Source organism: Pipra filicauda, unplaced genomic scaffold (genome assembly GCF_003945595.2).
Source record: "Pipra filicauda isolate LSUMZ 115617 unplaced genomic scaffold, ASM394559v2 scaffold405_size854913_pilon, whole genome shotgun sequence".
NCBI classification, from domain to species: domain Eukaryota; kingdom Metazoa; phylum Chordata; class Aves; order Passeriformes; family Pipridae; genus Pipra; species Pipra filicauda.
In genome coordinates this window covers 173,258-186,514 of record NW_024104538.1, presented here as the reverse complement: position 1 = coordinate 186,514, position 13,257 = coordinate 173,258, and the positions used below count along the sequence as shown (strand labels likewise).

The 13,257-nt window shown below is 36.6% G+C and overlaps 1 protein-coding gene across 2 annotated transcripts in view; it reads left to right on the top strand.

Annotated features, from left to right (window-relative positions):
- KIF6 (kinesin family member 6) overlaps positions 1-13,252 on the top strand; it is a 158,308-nt gene extending 145,056 nt beyond the window's left edge. For both annotated transcript variants that reach the window (XM_039385334.1, XM_039385333.1), the window contains exons 20-22: positions 4,699-4,788; positions 6,739-6,845; positions 9,847-13,252. In XM_039385334.1, the coding sequence (XP_039241268.1) occupies positions 4,699-4,788; positions 6,739-6,845; positions 9,847-9,863 (214 nt within the window). In that variant the 3' untranslated portion in view covers positions 9,864-13,252. The remainder of the gene's footprint in view (positions 1-4,698; positions 4,789-6,738; positions 6,846-9,846) is intronic.
- Positions 13,253-13,257: the final 5 nt, after the last annotated feature.

The following is a 13,257-nucleotide window of genomic DNA, read 5'->3' as shown; positions in this document are numbered from 1 at the left end:
CCAGGGAGGTGGCGTGTTCACCGTCCCTGGAGGTTTTTAAGATGAGACTGGATGTGGCACTTAGTGCCATGGTCTAGTAACCACAGCAGTGTTGGATCAGAGGTTGGACTTGATGATCTTGGAGGTCTTTTCCAGCCCGGTTGATTCTATGATTCTGTGAAAGTCAGCGAAATTAGCTCAAGCAATCCATGACTGTCACTCTCTTTAACTTTCTACTGCATTGAACTAAGCACCTCTTGCACAACCTCTCAGCCCCCCCGACCTAGGAAACAACAATTTTCAGTCGCTGTCTTGCTGCATTGCTCGGGACAGTGATAGCTTTTGCAGTCTGATTAGAATTATAAAGAACATATGGTAATGCCCAGGCACTTTCCAGTGCAATGGGAGACTGGTCTCCAGCAGCGGAGCATCTTCCATCCCCTACCCTAGCTCAGAAGCAAAATTTTATAACTGATTTCTGTATAATTTTTATTTAAGCTTTTCTATCAAAGGCCTTTACTGTTAATGTTTATTACTGGAGGAGAGGTCTCAACGAAGTCTGTCTGGCATTTTGAATAGAATGGTGTCTTGCTGCTTTCAGCTGCCAAGCTTACTGCCCCACATAATTTCTTGCAAAAAAAGCAGATGTTCTTTACAGTGAACAGTTTCTCTGTGTCTAAGTAATGGGCATGTTGGCTGAGACTGACTGTATGATCCTTGCATACATATCACAGTCACAGAATATTCATCTTCTGGAACTTAAATCGTAGATGGAGTCAGAATGAATATAGTTTTAATTTCCCATCTCTATCAATATTCTTGCAATAATCTTTAGAAGTCAACTACTCTTTCCTTCCTACAGTTTTAGAAAGTTGATCTTATTTTATGTTAGGCTGTTCAAACATTTCCAGTGTGATGTACATGGAAATAGAAACATTATTTCTGCTTTTTGTGAGACAGGAGCTGGAGGCTTAACATCCCACTGTGCATGAAAATTTACTTTTTCCCCTACCTGATGTAATAACATTTTAGAGTAAAAGTTTTCAATTTAACAGGCTTTAAGAGAATAAAATAGAGAAAATTTATTTCCCAAGGATTTCCTTGACCCCAGTTGACACAGGAACTTAACATACCAGTTCCTGTGATGGTGTACTGGATCTCATTTGTCCTATTCCAGCCAGACCCAAGTATGTTAAATCTCAGACTCCTTGGCTGTCCTATTTCTGCTTCAAAATCTTCCTAGCACTTTAGATTCCCCTGGAGATTTTTTCAGATAACTCTTCATGTTCTCTGATGACTTTGAGCATCAGATTTTCTAACAACTATTGTCCTGGATTGCAAAATTTCCTTCCTGTATTAATGTTGTGTGAAACAAGGGCAATGTTTACATGTTTTGCAGCATTTTCTGTCTAATTATTTTTTATTCCTGCCAATTTTCCTCAATGTTACATGATGATAAAATATAATCTGGGAATAACATCATCAATTAATGACATTTCAAAGGTTTTCACATTCTGTGGTGACAACTTGAACAATGTGTCTGTGAATTTGCAAGCTAGGCCAAATTTGATTTTGTAACCAACTACTAAAATACTCAGCTTTTAAGCAGCTTGAATCTTTCCTGTCTTTACACAGAACATCTGTTCCCCTCATGTCCAAGGCTCAGATGACCGGAGAACTGCAACTGTGGGTTTTTTAACATTACAGAGGTTGCACACCTTCGAATTTTTCACTTTCTGTTTTAATCTACCTGATTTTCCACTATTTTTTAGCTGACAGATTAAGCATTCATACTATGAGATGTATCATCTCTCCAGTTTCTCTACCCTGTGTGCTTGATGGAGCTGATCAGTCCATGGGTCAGTTGTTTCTGGTCCTTGGGTTCCTGCAGCAAGGGAAGCACTGCTGCAACACTATGTACATTTCTCTAGCTGCTGCTCCATGCCTGACTGAGAAATATACCCTCAATAGAGGATACCCCCTCTCTCCCCCAAAAAAGTAAGTTATCCACTGGGTGGAACTTCAGGTATGAGGTTAAAAAAACAAACTTGTGAAACAAAAACAAACAAATCTGACAGACTATCTTTAATCTCCAGAAAAAAAGCAGGAATTTTACTAAAGTTGTCAGGAAACAGTGTTTTGAGACTTCTTAAATTCAACTCAAGGAAAAATCAGATAGATTCAGAATGAAAATGGGAATTATGCATTGTCAAAACAACCTGAATGATGTTAGAGCTTAGGAGACAGACAAAGAGACAGGCCTTATATACCTTGTATGTCCATCCAAATCCAAAATGTGATCCAGGAGTGCCTGTTTGCACATTACAGAAATTTTGGTTCAATGGCACCTCTAGAGATCTCTAGACCAACCTCTTGCTTGAAGACAATCATCACACTAAAGCAGGTCAGCTATGGTTTTGTTTGGCTTTGTTGAGCATCCTGAGATGTCCAGTCCTTCAGGCTTAGCACACAGAGAGTCATATCATTACCCCCACCCCATGCTGTCATAATGACTTTCCAATAAATTTCGAGCACTACTAGAAAATTTCTCATCACTGGAACAGCATCTAACACTCAGATGAAGGAGGAGAGTCCTGACATCTAAGAACAGTCTAGGAGCAAGTTGCATCTGAGCATACAAACCACTGCACAGCAAAATTACACTCTTTTGTCACCTTATGATTCAACATATCCTGCAATGCCATCATTAGCGCTTCAGTACGAAGGATGCAAATTATCCCCATACAGACCATCCTTCTAACCTAGGGATTAAACAAATCTCTGGGATACATAAAACATGGATTTGAGTTGTGCCAAGCTGAGGAACTCATCTGTTAGATTAGTACACTAATTATTAACCTCATGTGGAAGCAGCACTTTGAGTCATTTTAAAAAACAGTTATAAGATGCCTTATACATTTTCTTAAGAGTTTGCATCCCCAGAGGCAGAGGATAAAAGGTTAAGGTCCATCTCTAAGCACAGTAATGTTAATTCCCTGATTCTGGCATCATCTCTTTCAGTGTAAATTTTTTTTTTTAATATCACCTTTCTTGGGTACCCAGTTCTCCCAAAGCACCCTAGGGCAAATTTTGGCATATTGTCCCTGGGTCCAGGAATCCATTTGAAAGTGAGATCCCTAGAGATAAAACTTTGCCACACCTGTAGTGTCTAGGATTTTTTAATTGTTCTGAATCTAAATCCCCTTTAAAATGGGGATTTAACAATTTTGAATAATAAGTTTCATTTAAATTCAATGGAAAAAAATAGCTACAACTATAAACTACTGCACTTCAAAAATAAAATACTTCAGCTGACTCACAGTATTTGTAAAATTATACATTCTATGCATGATAAATAAAAAGCAAATAAGCTTATTCCAATTAAAAGAAAGCAATGAAAAAGAATCACATTAAGTCATATTACCTTACATTTGTTGTAGGCTAAGAATAGAGTCGTAGATGGTTGCTATGGTTTAGATGATGTATAGTGATTTATTAAACCACAATTATATGACTTGGATGCCTAGGTATCTCAAGGTACTAACACAGAGTGCTTTTAGAAAACTGAATTTAAAAGCCTAAATCACTTCTTTTTTAAGAACTGCCAAATCAATGGAAAAAATGTTCAGGAAATCATAAGGCAGAATGATGATGTGAAGTTCCCAGATATTGTTAAACCACATAGTAGGTAATAACATCACACATCTTTTCTAGCTCTTGTAATATGTAGGTGTAATAAAGTACAGAAAATTATTAACTTCAAATACTATAATGCTTCAGTTGAATTAGGCAGGTGTGAATGGCATGGGACTTGAGGAGTTAAAGAGGAACATACAGCAAAACTAAAACTGTTCATCTGAAAATGACTTATACTCCTGGGCACAATATCTTCTGCAAAACTGAACCTGGCACAGTGTAATACAGTAAAATTTTAGTAATAAATTTCTTTCCTTTTTCAAGTTCTCTGCCAGAAATATCAATTCATCAGCCAAAAACGAACTAACTACTGCAGAGTTAGAAAAGCAAGAACTTGCCAATCCTGCCATCTACTGGAAAAATCCTTAAACTGGGTAATTCAGTGTTTCCACTCTAAGATTGGGATTGGATCCGACAGCATATGCAACCCCTGGGGAAAGAAGAGAGTCCCTAGATATCCAGTGGCAGAAAACTGCCTCCCTAGCAGTGAGCTTCCTTGATAATGGTATCTGCAGGGGCAGGAATGCACAGCAGCTGTTTGCAATATATTTGGCTATCATCAACAAGTCACATCCCAAAGTCCTCGCTGAGTCTTTATCCAGTCTCCCACTGATTTTCGTAATAATTTTGCCTGACTAAAGAAAGAATGGAAAATGAGCTAAGGCCTCACTTGGCTAATAGTCAGTTTGGGAACTAAATATACCGTTCCTAACTCTACATCAGATACATCAAAGTGCTGTACAAGCCCAGCTTAGAAGGCAAATACTAAAAGTATAATCTTTATGAGCTTATTTGTCATTCTTTCATAGCCACATAGCTACACAGATCTAATCATCATATGGATCAAACTGAAAATCTTCTTCCGGTAAACAAGTGCTTTATATAGATCTAAAAAAATCTTGAAAAACATCTTCTTTGTAGTTACTTAGTGTATGTATTCATATTTGCTACACAAGGATTAAATTCTTTTTTCATTTCTTTAATTTCCTTCATTTTCCTTCATTTCTTCATTTCCCATTCCAGTTTTTCAGAGATCACAAGAGTCAGCCCTAATGAAGATCCACCTGGGAAAAACAATTCCATCACTTTTAGTAATCCGACTTTAAAAACAAGGTAAGAAGTGCACCTGGGCTATTCAGACAAAAAAGGAAAGTACTAAGTACAATGCCTAGATAATTCTCCATCAGACTATTTAACAATAGTCTCCTCGAAAAATAAAAATGTAATAGAACTTGCAGATTTTCCTCCAACTTCCAAAACAACAACAAGGCTGTCACATAGCTTTACACCAATCAGCTGCATTATCAGCATTAAAGATGTGGTTTCTTGTTTGGCCTGAGGCTTTTTTCCCTATAAGCTAATGAATCCTCATGAGTATCTCTCCCCAGAAAAAGGGACTCTTTCAGAGTAAATAAAATATTCGAAAAGAAGAGAGATCAGAGTATTTACATATTGCAGAATTGCAGAATGCAGGAACTAGGCAGAGATTCTTTTCATACTTGTAATTTTGTCCTTAAAATTTTGTCCTCCTACAAATTATTCTATTAAAATAAAATGACAACAGTAGCTCAGGTGTGTCAGGCTTGGAAAAGGTTACATGTCATGTTTTCTCAAAAGAGGTACTGTTTCATGAAAATTAACTTAGCAGGATAACAAACTGTTGTTTTTTTGAGCCTCTATTTTTTTCAGGTGTGTTCATTTCCATATTCTTTTCTCGCACTGAAACACTGTGCTGAGTCACTATACTTACTGAAGTTATACTCTTATTGTGCTCAACAGTTCTGGGTATTAAGGCCCTTAGGAAAATACAGTTAAGTTACTATTTTTCATACTGCATTAGTAAGAACAAAACGCAAGGGTTTTTTTCTTTCATTTTCCAAAACAATCCAGAACAGGAAAAAATTGGAAAATTTCATCCCCCAAAACCTGTTTAAATGTTTTAAATTGCATTTGGTTTCAGAAAAAGCAGAAGAAAAAGAGAAGCTAAAATGGAGTTTAGATGATACCTTCTCAAATATATTGTGGGTTTTTTTACTTTTTATACTGATGCTAATCAAATTAAAATTAATAAGAGAATAGTTCTTTACTGGTGTTCTGCAATCACTTTGTAAATTTCATAAAAATAGGGGGGGTAATTTCTACTTTATTTTTCCATTTTGGTTCACTGATTCAGCAAGTGAGAACTTCATTAGTTGAACAAAGATAAGGATATGAGACTGCTGTTTATGTCAGTCACAATTTCCTCCTACTGCAATAGTCAGTAAGGAACAGAGGAAATAACTATAATTACAAATGTAGGATATGCAAAAAAAAGGTTTCTCCCTTCAGTTCCACTTGTCCTTCTGTATTTGAAATTTTTATCACTGTACTTCTGTCAATGTATTTGTTTGAAAATTAAGCACTGTATTAGTGCTTAATCTTCAACCAAGGTTAAAGACACAGGCCCAAATTCTTAGCTTTCTTAGCTTATTAGAACAGCTTAATTGTATTACATCATCTTATACCACCGGAGAGTCAATGATTTGAGTGCATATATACAAGTGTTCAGCTGGGACTGGAGACTCAGCAGCAGAAAGAAGTTGCATCTGTCAGGAAATGTCATGAATGTCATGTGATCGTTTACTTCTGTGTATGGATGAAAATTTAATTCCTTCATAGTAGGCAAAAATACTATTGGTCGGTTCAAATTTATAGCAGCCTGAAACAAAGCACACAGCATAGTCACATCCATCATTTCCTTCGTAAACTCGCTACATTAGGCTTTTCCACTTGCTGAGTCTTTGACTCAGCAGTAAAATATTTTTAACCCTTTGTGAGAGGCTTTATAGCTGATAAGCATGTAGTTTTACCACATGCTAACCTTAACAAATTGGTTAATATTGACTAATATTGGCTAATCTTAGGAACCTATGTAAGATCAGTAAAAAGTCGTGACTCAGTTCTCCTCTAAAATGTGCCTTCTCCAAGAATGTATGGAAGAACAAAGTCCTTCATGGTGAAAAAAGAGGAGATAGAAAAATTAACCTTACTCACTTGAGTCCACAAATATACTTCTTATTTCAGGACCCCACAAAGTTCAAGTACATCTATTCCTCTGACTGGAGACAGCCAGGCTGATGCTGACATCCTAGCTTTCATGAAAGCAAGACAGAGGATCCTGCAAAGGAAAGGTAAATCCTGCCAAAAAATTAGGAAGCCAAACCAAAATCTCTGGTAGAGCATTTTAAAGGCAAAATAGCTTTAGTCCACATTATACTGATGCAAGTGAGAACTGATTCTGGCTTCAGTTACATTACAATATGTTCTCAGCCATTCTAAACACTTGAGGTTCTTCACATGTATTTATTTTAGTAGCTCAGAGCTGCAGTGCAAAACTGTGAATGCTCTCTGTTTTACTCAGTCACCATGAGTGAACTCTCTGGGGCATGCATGGCTGTGCAGCCTGCAAAGTATATTATTTTACCCTTAAGTAAATGCATTTGAATGAGGTTTCTTGGTGATTAAAATACTTCCAAATTTTTCTTTAAACTATCTGGCCTGTTTTTCATCTGATACAAATTTAGTGGCAACAACTGTCTTCAAATAAAGATTACTCAAATGACTTTACTGTACCCTACCTCAGGAGGCAGACTGGCCCACTGTGTCCATCAGAGTATCTCCTTAACAGATATTTCACTATATCAAAGTCTAATGAAACTGTATCAAACCAGGTACTGAGAGCAATCACAGGTATGTAATAAAGTTCACTCTAGAGTGTAGATCAGTAAAATTGGCAGGAAGCAGAAAGCAATAAATAAACAATGGCGGCACTGCAAGGCAGCCTAAAAGTAATTCATCATGATAAAGAAAAATGACCTGTGGTTTTCTTTTTTTTTTTCTGAGTAATAATTTTTAGTGGCAGCAACCAATTAGACAGAAGATGAAAGCTGTAGTGGTACTGAAGCAATAACTTTCCATCAGCACTTTAGTACTGATGACAGCATTATTCAACAAGCTATCAGCACCTGGCAGATGGTGTTAGCACTGTCACAAAGTGGGGCTTTGGTATCACACTGCTTATCAGAAAACTGTCAGGTAAACATACAGTGGCTGAAAAAACAGTCTCCCTACACTCATCCAAAGCAAACACTTAACACACTTAGGCTTTGGGATCCCTTTTGTCTTTATTTAGAAAAGCTGCTGTCAGGTTTCTTCTGCAAATGAAATTAAATTGATTTTATAGGCAGTTCACCAGAAGAAGGTTAGAGATAAGTGTCTTACAACAAACATTTCAGGCCTTTAGAAGGTCCAAATCTAACTCAATCTGTGACAAGAGCACATCTGTGATTATCTCCTAAATCATACCATGTCAGAAATGTCTCTCTCAAATGCTTTTTCCGTCCCGATTGTTTTCAGCCACAGGCTATTACCTAGCATCATCCATCAGTTTCAGAAGGGACTAGACATTATCAACATAGACAACTATTTAGACCCCAAGTCATAAAAGGTATTCTTTCAGAACAAAGGACAAAAAATTGTTCTGAAGTTCAGTTAGACAAGATGAGCTGCCCTAAGTAGATGAAAAGGAATGGAGTAGCATTTGATCATCCTGGCAGCGCAGGGCTGGATGATTCAACCAATTGCTAAGCATAGGCAGCAGAACAAAAATTAAAGAGGCCTTGTCAGTATAAGAAATTGTGTAGGGACCTGATGTGTCATAGAAAAGAGACAGCTCAGCAGCAAGTTCTGAGAATGATTTGGAGTCAACCTGGTATATAAAAAAATGCTTTTCTTCCTTGACTGCTTGTGTGGAACGGGAAAGCCTTCCAGATTTGAGGGATGGAACCAATAGCAGGAACCATTGAGCAAAAAATTTTTGTAAATTCTAATTTAGCAAGATGAAGGAGGGTAAAATCTACAGTTTACTACTGCTAAAGAAGTACTTTGTGATTCAGCACCACAGTGAAACCTGAGGACATTTATGAGGTGCAGTGGTAGCCTTTCTAATTCAGAGAAGAAAATGGGCTCAGCAACACCACTATTCATGCATCTGTGATAGTGTTATGCGTTATGTGTTCCCTTTTCCTGTGAGCACATCATTTCCCTCTTACTTGATTTGTTTCTAGACTAAAAGGAGACACAATAACTGCTGTAGTGTTTGTGCATCAATGGCTATATAGAGTTTCTAACAACACTTGCATCCAAAGCAGAGCAGAACTATCAGATGTACAGTTAGGTAGAAAGGAAGAAGAATGAATATACTCTCACTTATAACTTCGCGGGAAAAAAATTATGTTTTACCAGTCTCCCACATAGCTTTTCCTCGAGAAGTTTCAAACATATACAAAATAAACCAAAGAGAAATTACTTGCCTGAACCCATTAAGCTGAATCAGACACTTTCACATAGAAACTAAGTGTGCTGAGTCCCAGTCCAGTGCTCTGTTGCCTCCTTCCCAAACTCTCTTCAACTGGGATGTTCAATAGTCATTTCTGCATTTGCATGCAAATGCATTCACTCTCTGCATGACTGTTAACACACATAGTGCCCTGCAGGAAACAACATGAGGAAGCATAGGGCCAGCCAAACCAAAGACTGCTAGGCCTAAAAAGTGTCAACATCATTACTGCTCTTTCCTTTATTGATCCTGACCCTTTCAAACTTCTATATCAGTATTTTAGAAGCAAATTGAGGGCCTTACTTTACATTAGCTGGGGGGCGAGGGGAGGGAAGGATAGATGTGTGCAGAAGCCAACAGAGTGGAAAATAAGTTCCATAAACAGAAAGCATGGGAATGCTCAATATCCTTAGTGACAGTAGTGCAGGAGTGGGAATGAGAGGTCTCAGTAAAGATTACCTCAGGGATTGTAGGTCGTTACCGTTTGCTTTCTAAACAGAGCGGAATTAAAGCAGGTACATTCATACGGCCTTGCTGGGATTGTTAAAGCATTGTAATAACTACATTGGAAAGCTTTTTACAAAGGGCTACTCTTCAAACATGCTTTTGTTGCCTTGTTCAGTCTTGAGGTAGAGAAATGAAAACACAGAAGAGTACATTAATGATTTTGTGTCTTAAAGTTTTAAATTAAAAGATTTTTTTCTTCTTTCTTCTCCTTTGTGTTTCTGAAATTTGTTTTAAAACTGACAATGCAACCTGAAATATAGTCTAATGTATTATTCATCTCCTTTCAGGCTTGGAGAACAAATGAAATTCTTGTCACAGTCCACCATTTCCTTTTAGAAAAAGTGAAAGACCTTTATTCTTTCCCTTCCTGTTCTGTTTAGAAACAGGTACAAGTAAGTACTGTAGATGTACAGGTTTAATTGTTAAAGGTATATAAATGATTCGTCTTTGACAGCAAAATCCATTTCTCTGGCAATAGATTTTTGAGTATTTGCACTCACTATCTTCATCTTGCATTAAGATTATGCAAAACTGAAACAACTAATCAGGAGTTCGCCAAATATGTTTGTTTATGAGAATTCATTGTATGTTTTCTAAATGTTAAAATTATCTAATGTGTTAATGCTATTCTACATCTTTAATCTGGGAAACTTATTACTACTGATAGTTTTGTTTGCATCAATTTGCATAAGGCTTTATTAATTACATCTATTTGCCATTAAGAGATATCTATTCAATAATAGTAGTTATCCGGGTTATAAAATTCTATAGAATTTCATTTGAGGCTTTTTTTCCTCCAAGGAATAGAAGTTTTCATATCAGATTATTAGAATACTGAGATTGCCTTGTAATATAAAAAAAATGTATTTTAGAAAGTAATTTTCGCAACTGTTTTCTTTTTATTTGAATGGATTGTGTTGTGCAAAATATATACCCTCCTAGAATATGCAGGTTTCCGAAGAAACAATTACACTTAAGAGGTTTAAAATAGAACTGAGCAAACACTTCTAAAACACAAATGAGATGTGGAAGTTTAAATGCAGTTATATCTTATGTAAAATGTAAGTTCACTATTGGCTCAGTACTACTTTATTGGATAATATCTAGGTATGTAACAACTTATTTCACACATCAGACCAAAATCAAAAAATGCAATGCAAAATACAGTCTATTTCTCTGAGACATACTTACTACCAGACTGAAAATATAATTTTCCATGCTAGTGATAATCTTATAGTCATGCATTTGGAAGGATTTGGGTTGTTTATATAAAAATAAAAGAATGTATTGACAGAAGTCACATATTCTTAAGGATGTATATTTCTTTAAGTTATTGATACTTAATTCTGTGTCAAATTCCTAATTATACAGAGGTACGTGGTGAATTGCTATGTTCAAACCTACAGAATATATACATTTATCTACTTAACAACTAATATGCAATCAATTTAAAAAAATTAAAGTTATACCTTTTTTTGCCTTTTAATTTTCTGTAAAAGTCAGCACAGCTACCACATAAATTGGTAATCTTTATGCAGGATTTAGTATGTACAAGGTGAGATAAAAGTCAGATCTACTCTTGCTTTGGAAAGAGGGAGTTCCAGGATTTGGTCAGAGGTGGAAAAATGGCTTCTTTGTTGGAGATTATATTAAAATGTCCCTCTTCCAGAATTTTTATCTGTCTTTCTTCTTCTCACTCTGTTATATATAAACACTGCATTAAATACACACTGAGTTATTGTTTATGCAGCTTCTGATGAGAGCAGGGCCACTGACCGTGCTACCTGGAGAAGAGCCAGAGGTTCCAAACTGTTGCTGGGTGAAGCAGCTGTCTTTTTTGGTTTCCAGTAGAATTCCCATTGTGGTGAATTTATATGAAGATGGCCAAAAGAAAATCACTGGTACAAAAACTCCTTCCTTTTGGCATTGAAGCATTTCCAATAGCTTTAAGTAACTGGTTAAGAGGATACCAGTGCAACCCTGGTATCTATGTGATGCTACTATTTCTTGATGATTCGGTGTTCTGTTCTCAGTTTACCTCACATCTCACCCACAGAGAGAAAAAATTCCTTGCTCTTCTGTTTCAAAATTCTCTAGCCTGTTTTTACACTGTTGTAAATTTGGTGTGAAATTCAATCATTGTCAACAAAGTAGTCCCTGATTGGCAAAATGGTCTCAGAGTAAGACTATACCAAACACTTAAGAACTTGGACAAAAGTGCAGCCAGTAATAGAAAACCATATAAATATATAAAACCATATATACAAATACAAAGCTTTCTTACTTCTTTGAAAAATTTCATAATATCATATGGAAAGAAAAGATTGCTCATTCAGTAAACAACAGTCTTCAGACATAAAGCATTCTCTTTTCAAAGAAATTGCCTCCACTTTTCAAAAGTTGCCTCTTGGGTTTACAGGAAATATCAGGTTGGAAAGGACCTCAGCAGGTCTTTAATCTCACCTCTTCCTCAAAACAGCATCAGCTATGAGATCAAATCAAGATGCTGAGGGCTTTGTTCACTGTGGTCTTGAAAACCTCCAAGGATGGAGACTGCATAACCTTTCTAAGCAGTCCATTTCAGTGTTTGACTGTCCTCATCATGAAAACATTTTCTCTTATGTCCAGCCTTTTGTCCTATGCCTTTTGTCCTTCTCCTATGTCCTTTTTTGCCCATTGTCTCTCTTCCTCTCACAAGCCACACTGTCAAAAGCCTGGTTCCAGCTTCTTAATGTCTTTCTCACAGGTGTGAGAAGGCTATTGGGGCACTTCCCTAAGTCTACTTGGCTTCACGAAAGCATTTATTGCTTCAAAAAGTTTAATTGGCCACAAGTGAACAAAGTTTCTTGTTCTAATAATCTCTCTTCATATAATTGCAAGATTAATTTGAAATAACCCAAGTATTTACCACATTGAAGAAACAGAGGCCCACATTTATACTGGTATTGACTCCTCCCTAAGCCACATGTAAAACAGTATTGCTAAGCATGGAGATGTTCATATGGTAAATACCATTTTTTTTATTATCTGCAATCGGAATAAATCTTTTTTTTTTTTTTTTTTGGTGGAGATTTCTGGAGGAAGTAGCTGTAGAGTACTAGATATCATATAGATATTTCTGGGATTAATTGATACCAGACATTGTGGATCATCTTGTATTTCAACATATTTCCAATCTTCTACATGGTTTATTTCAGAAACAGATACACATCCTCTGGTCTCCTACAGCAGTGTAGCTTCTGGAAGAGTCAGGGTGTGACCCAGACTTACAATAAAGGTCAAAGGCTCTGTTCTCATTTATGCTGAGTCTGCCAGGGCTCTATACACAGTCTGGAATGGCATTAGGGAAACCCTTAAGCTAAGAAGCTCTTGGCTTGGGCACTTTACCACTTCCTGGCCACTGCAGCTTTCCAGAGAGCTTCAAAAAGAAAATTACATAACCTTAAGTTGAGTTTCTCTTGCTTGGAAGATGGACATGCATAATTCAATCTCCCTCTGTCACTCCTACACTTTTTAAGAAAGAGGCTATGAAATGGAATAATGAGGTTCACCTGTGTAACAGTGTAAGCATATAATGTAATATACACTTACCTGGTTTAATCAATCACAGGATGCAAGTATTTTATGTCAATAGTATGTCAATAGTATAAACTGAGAACACTTCAACATAATAAAATGTTAAGATCTTGTAAATATTG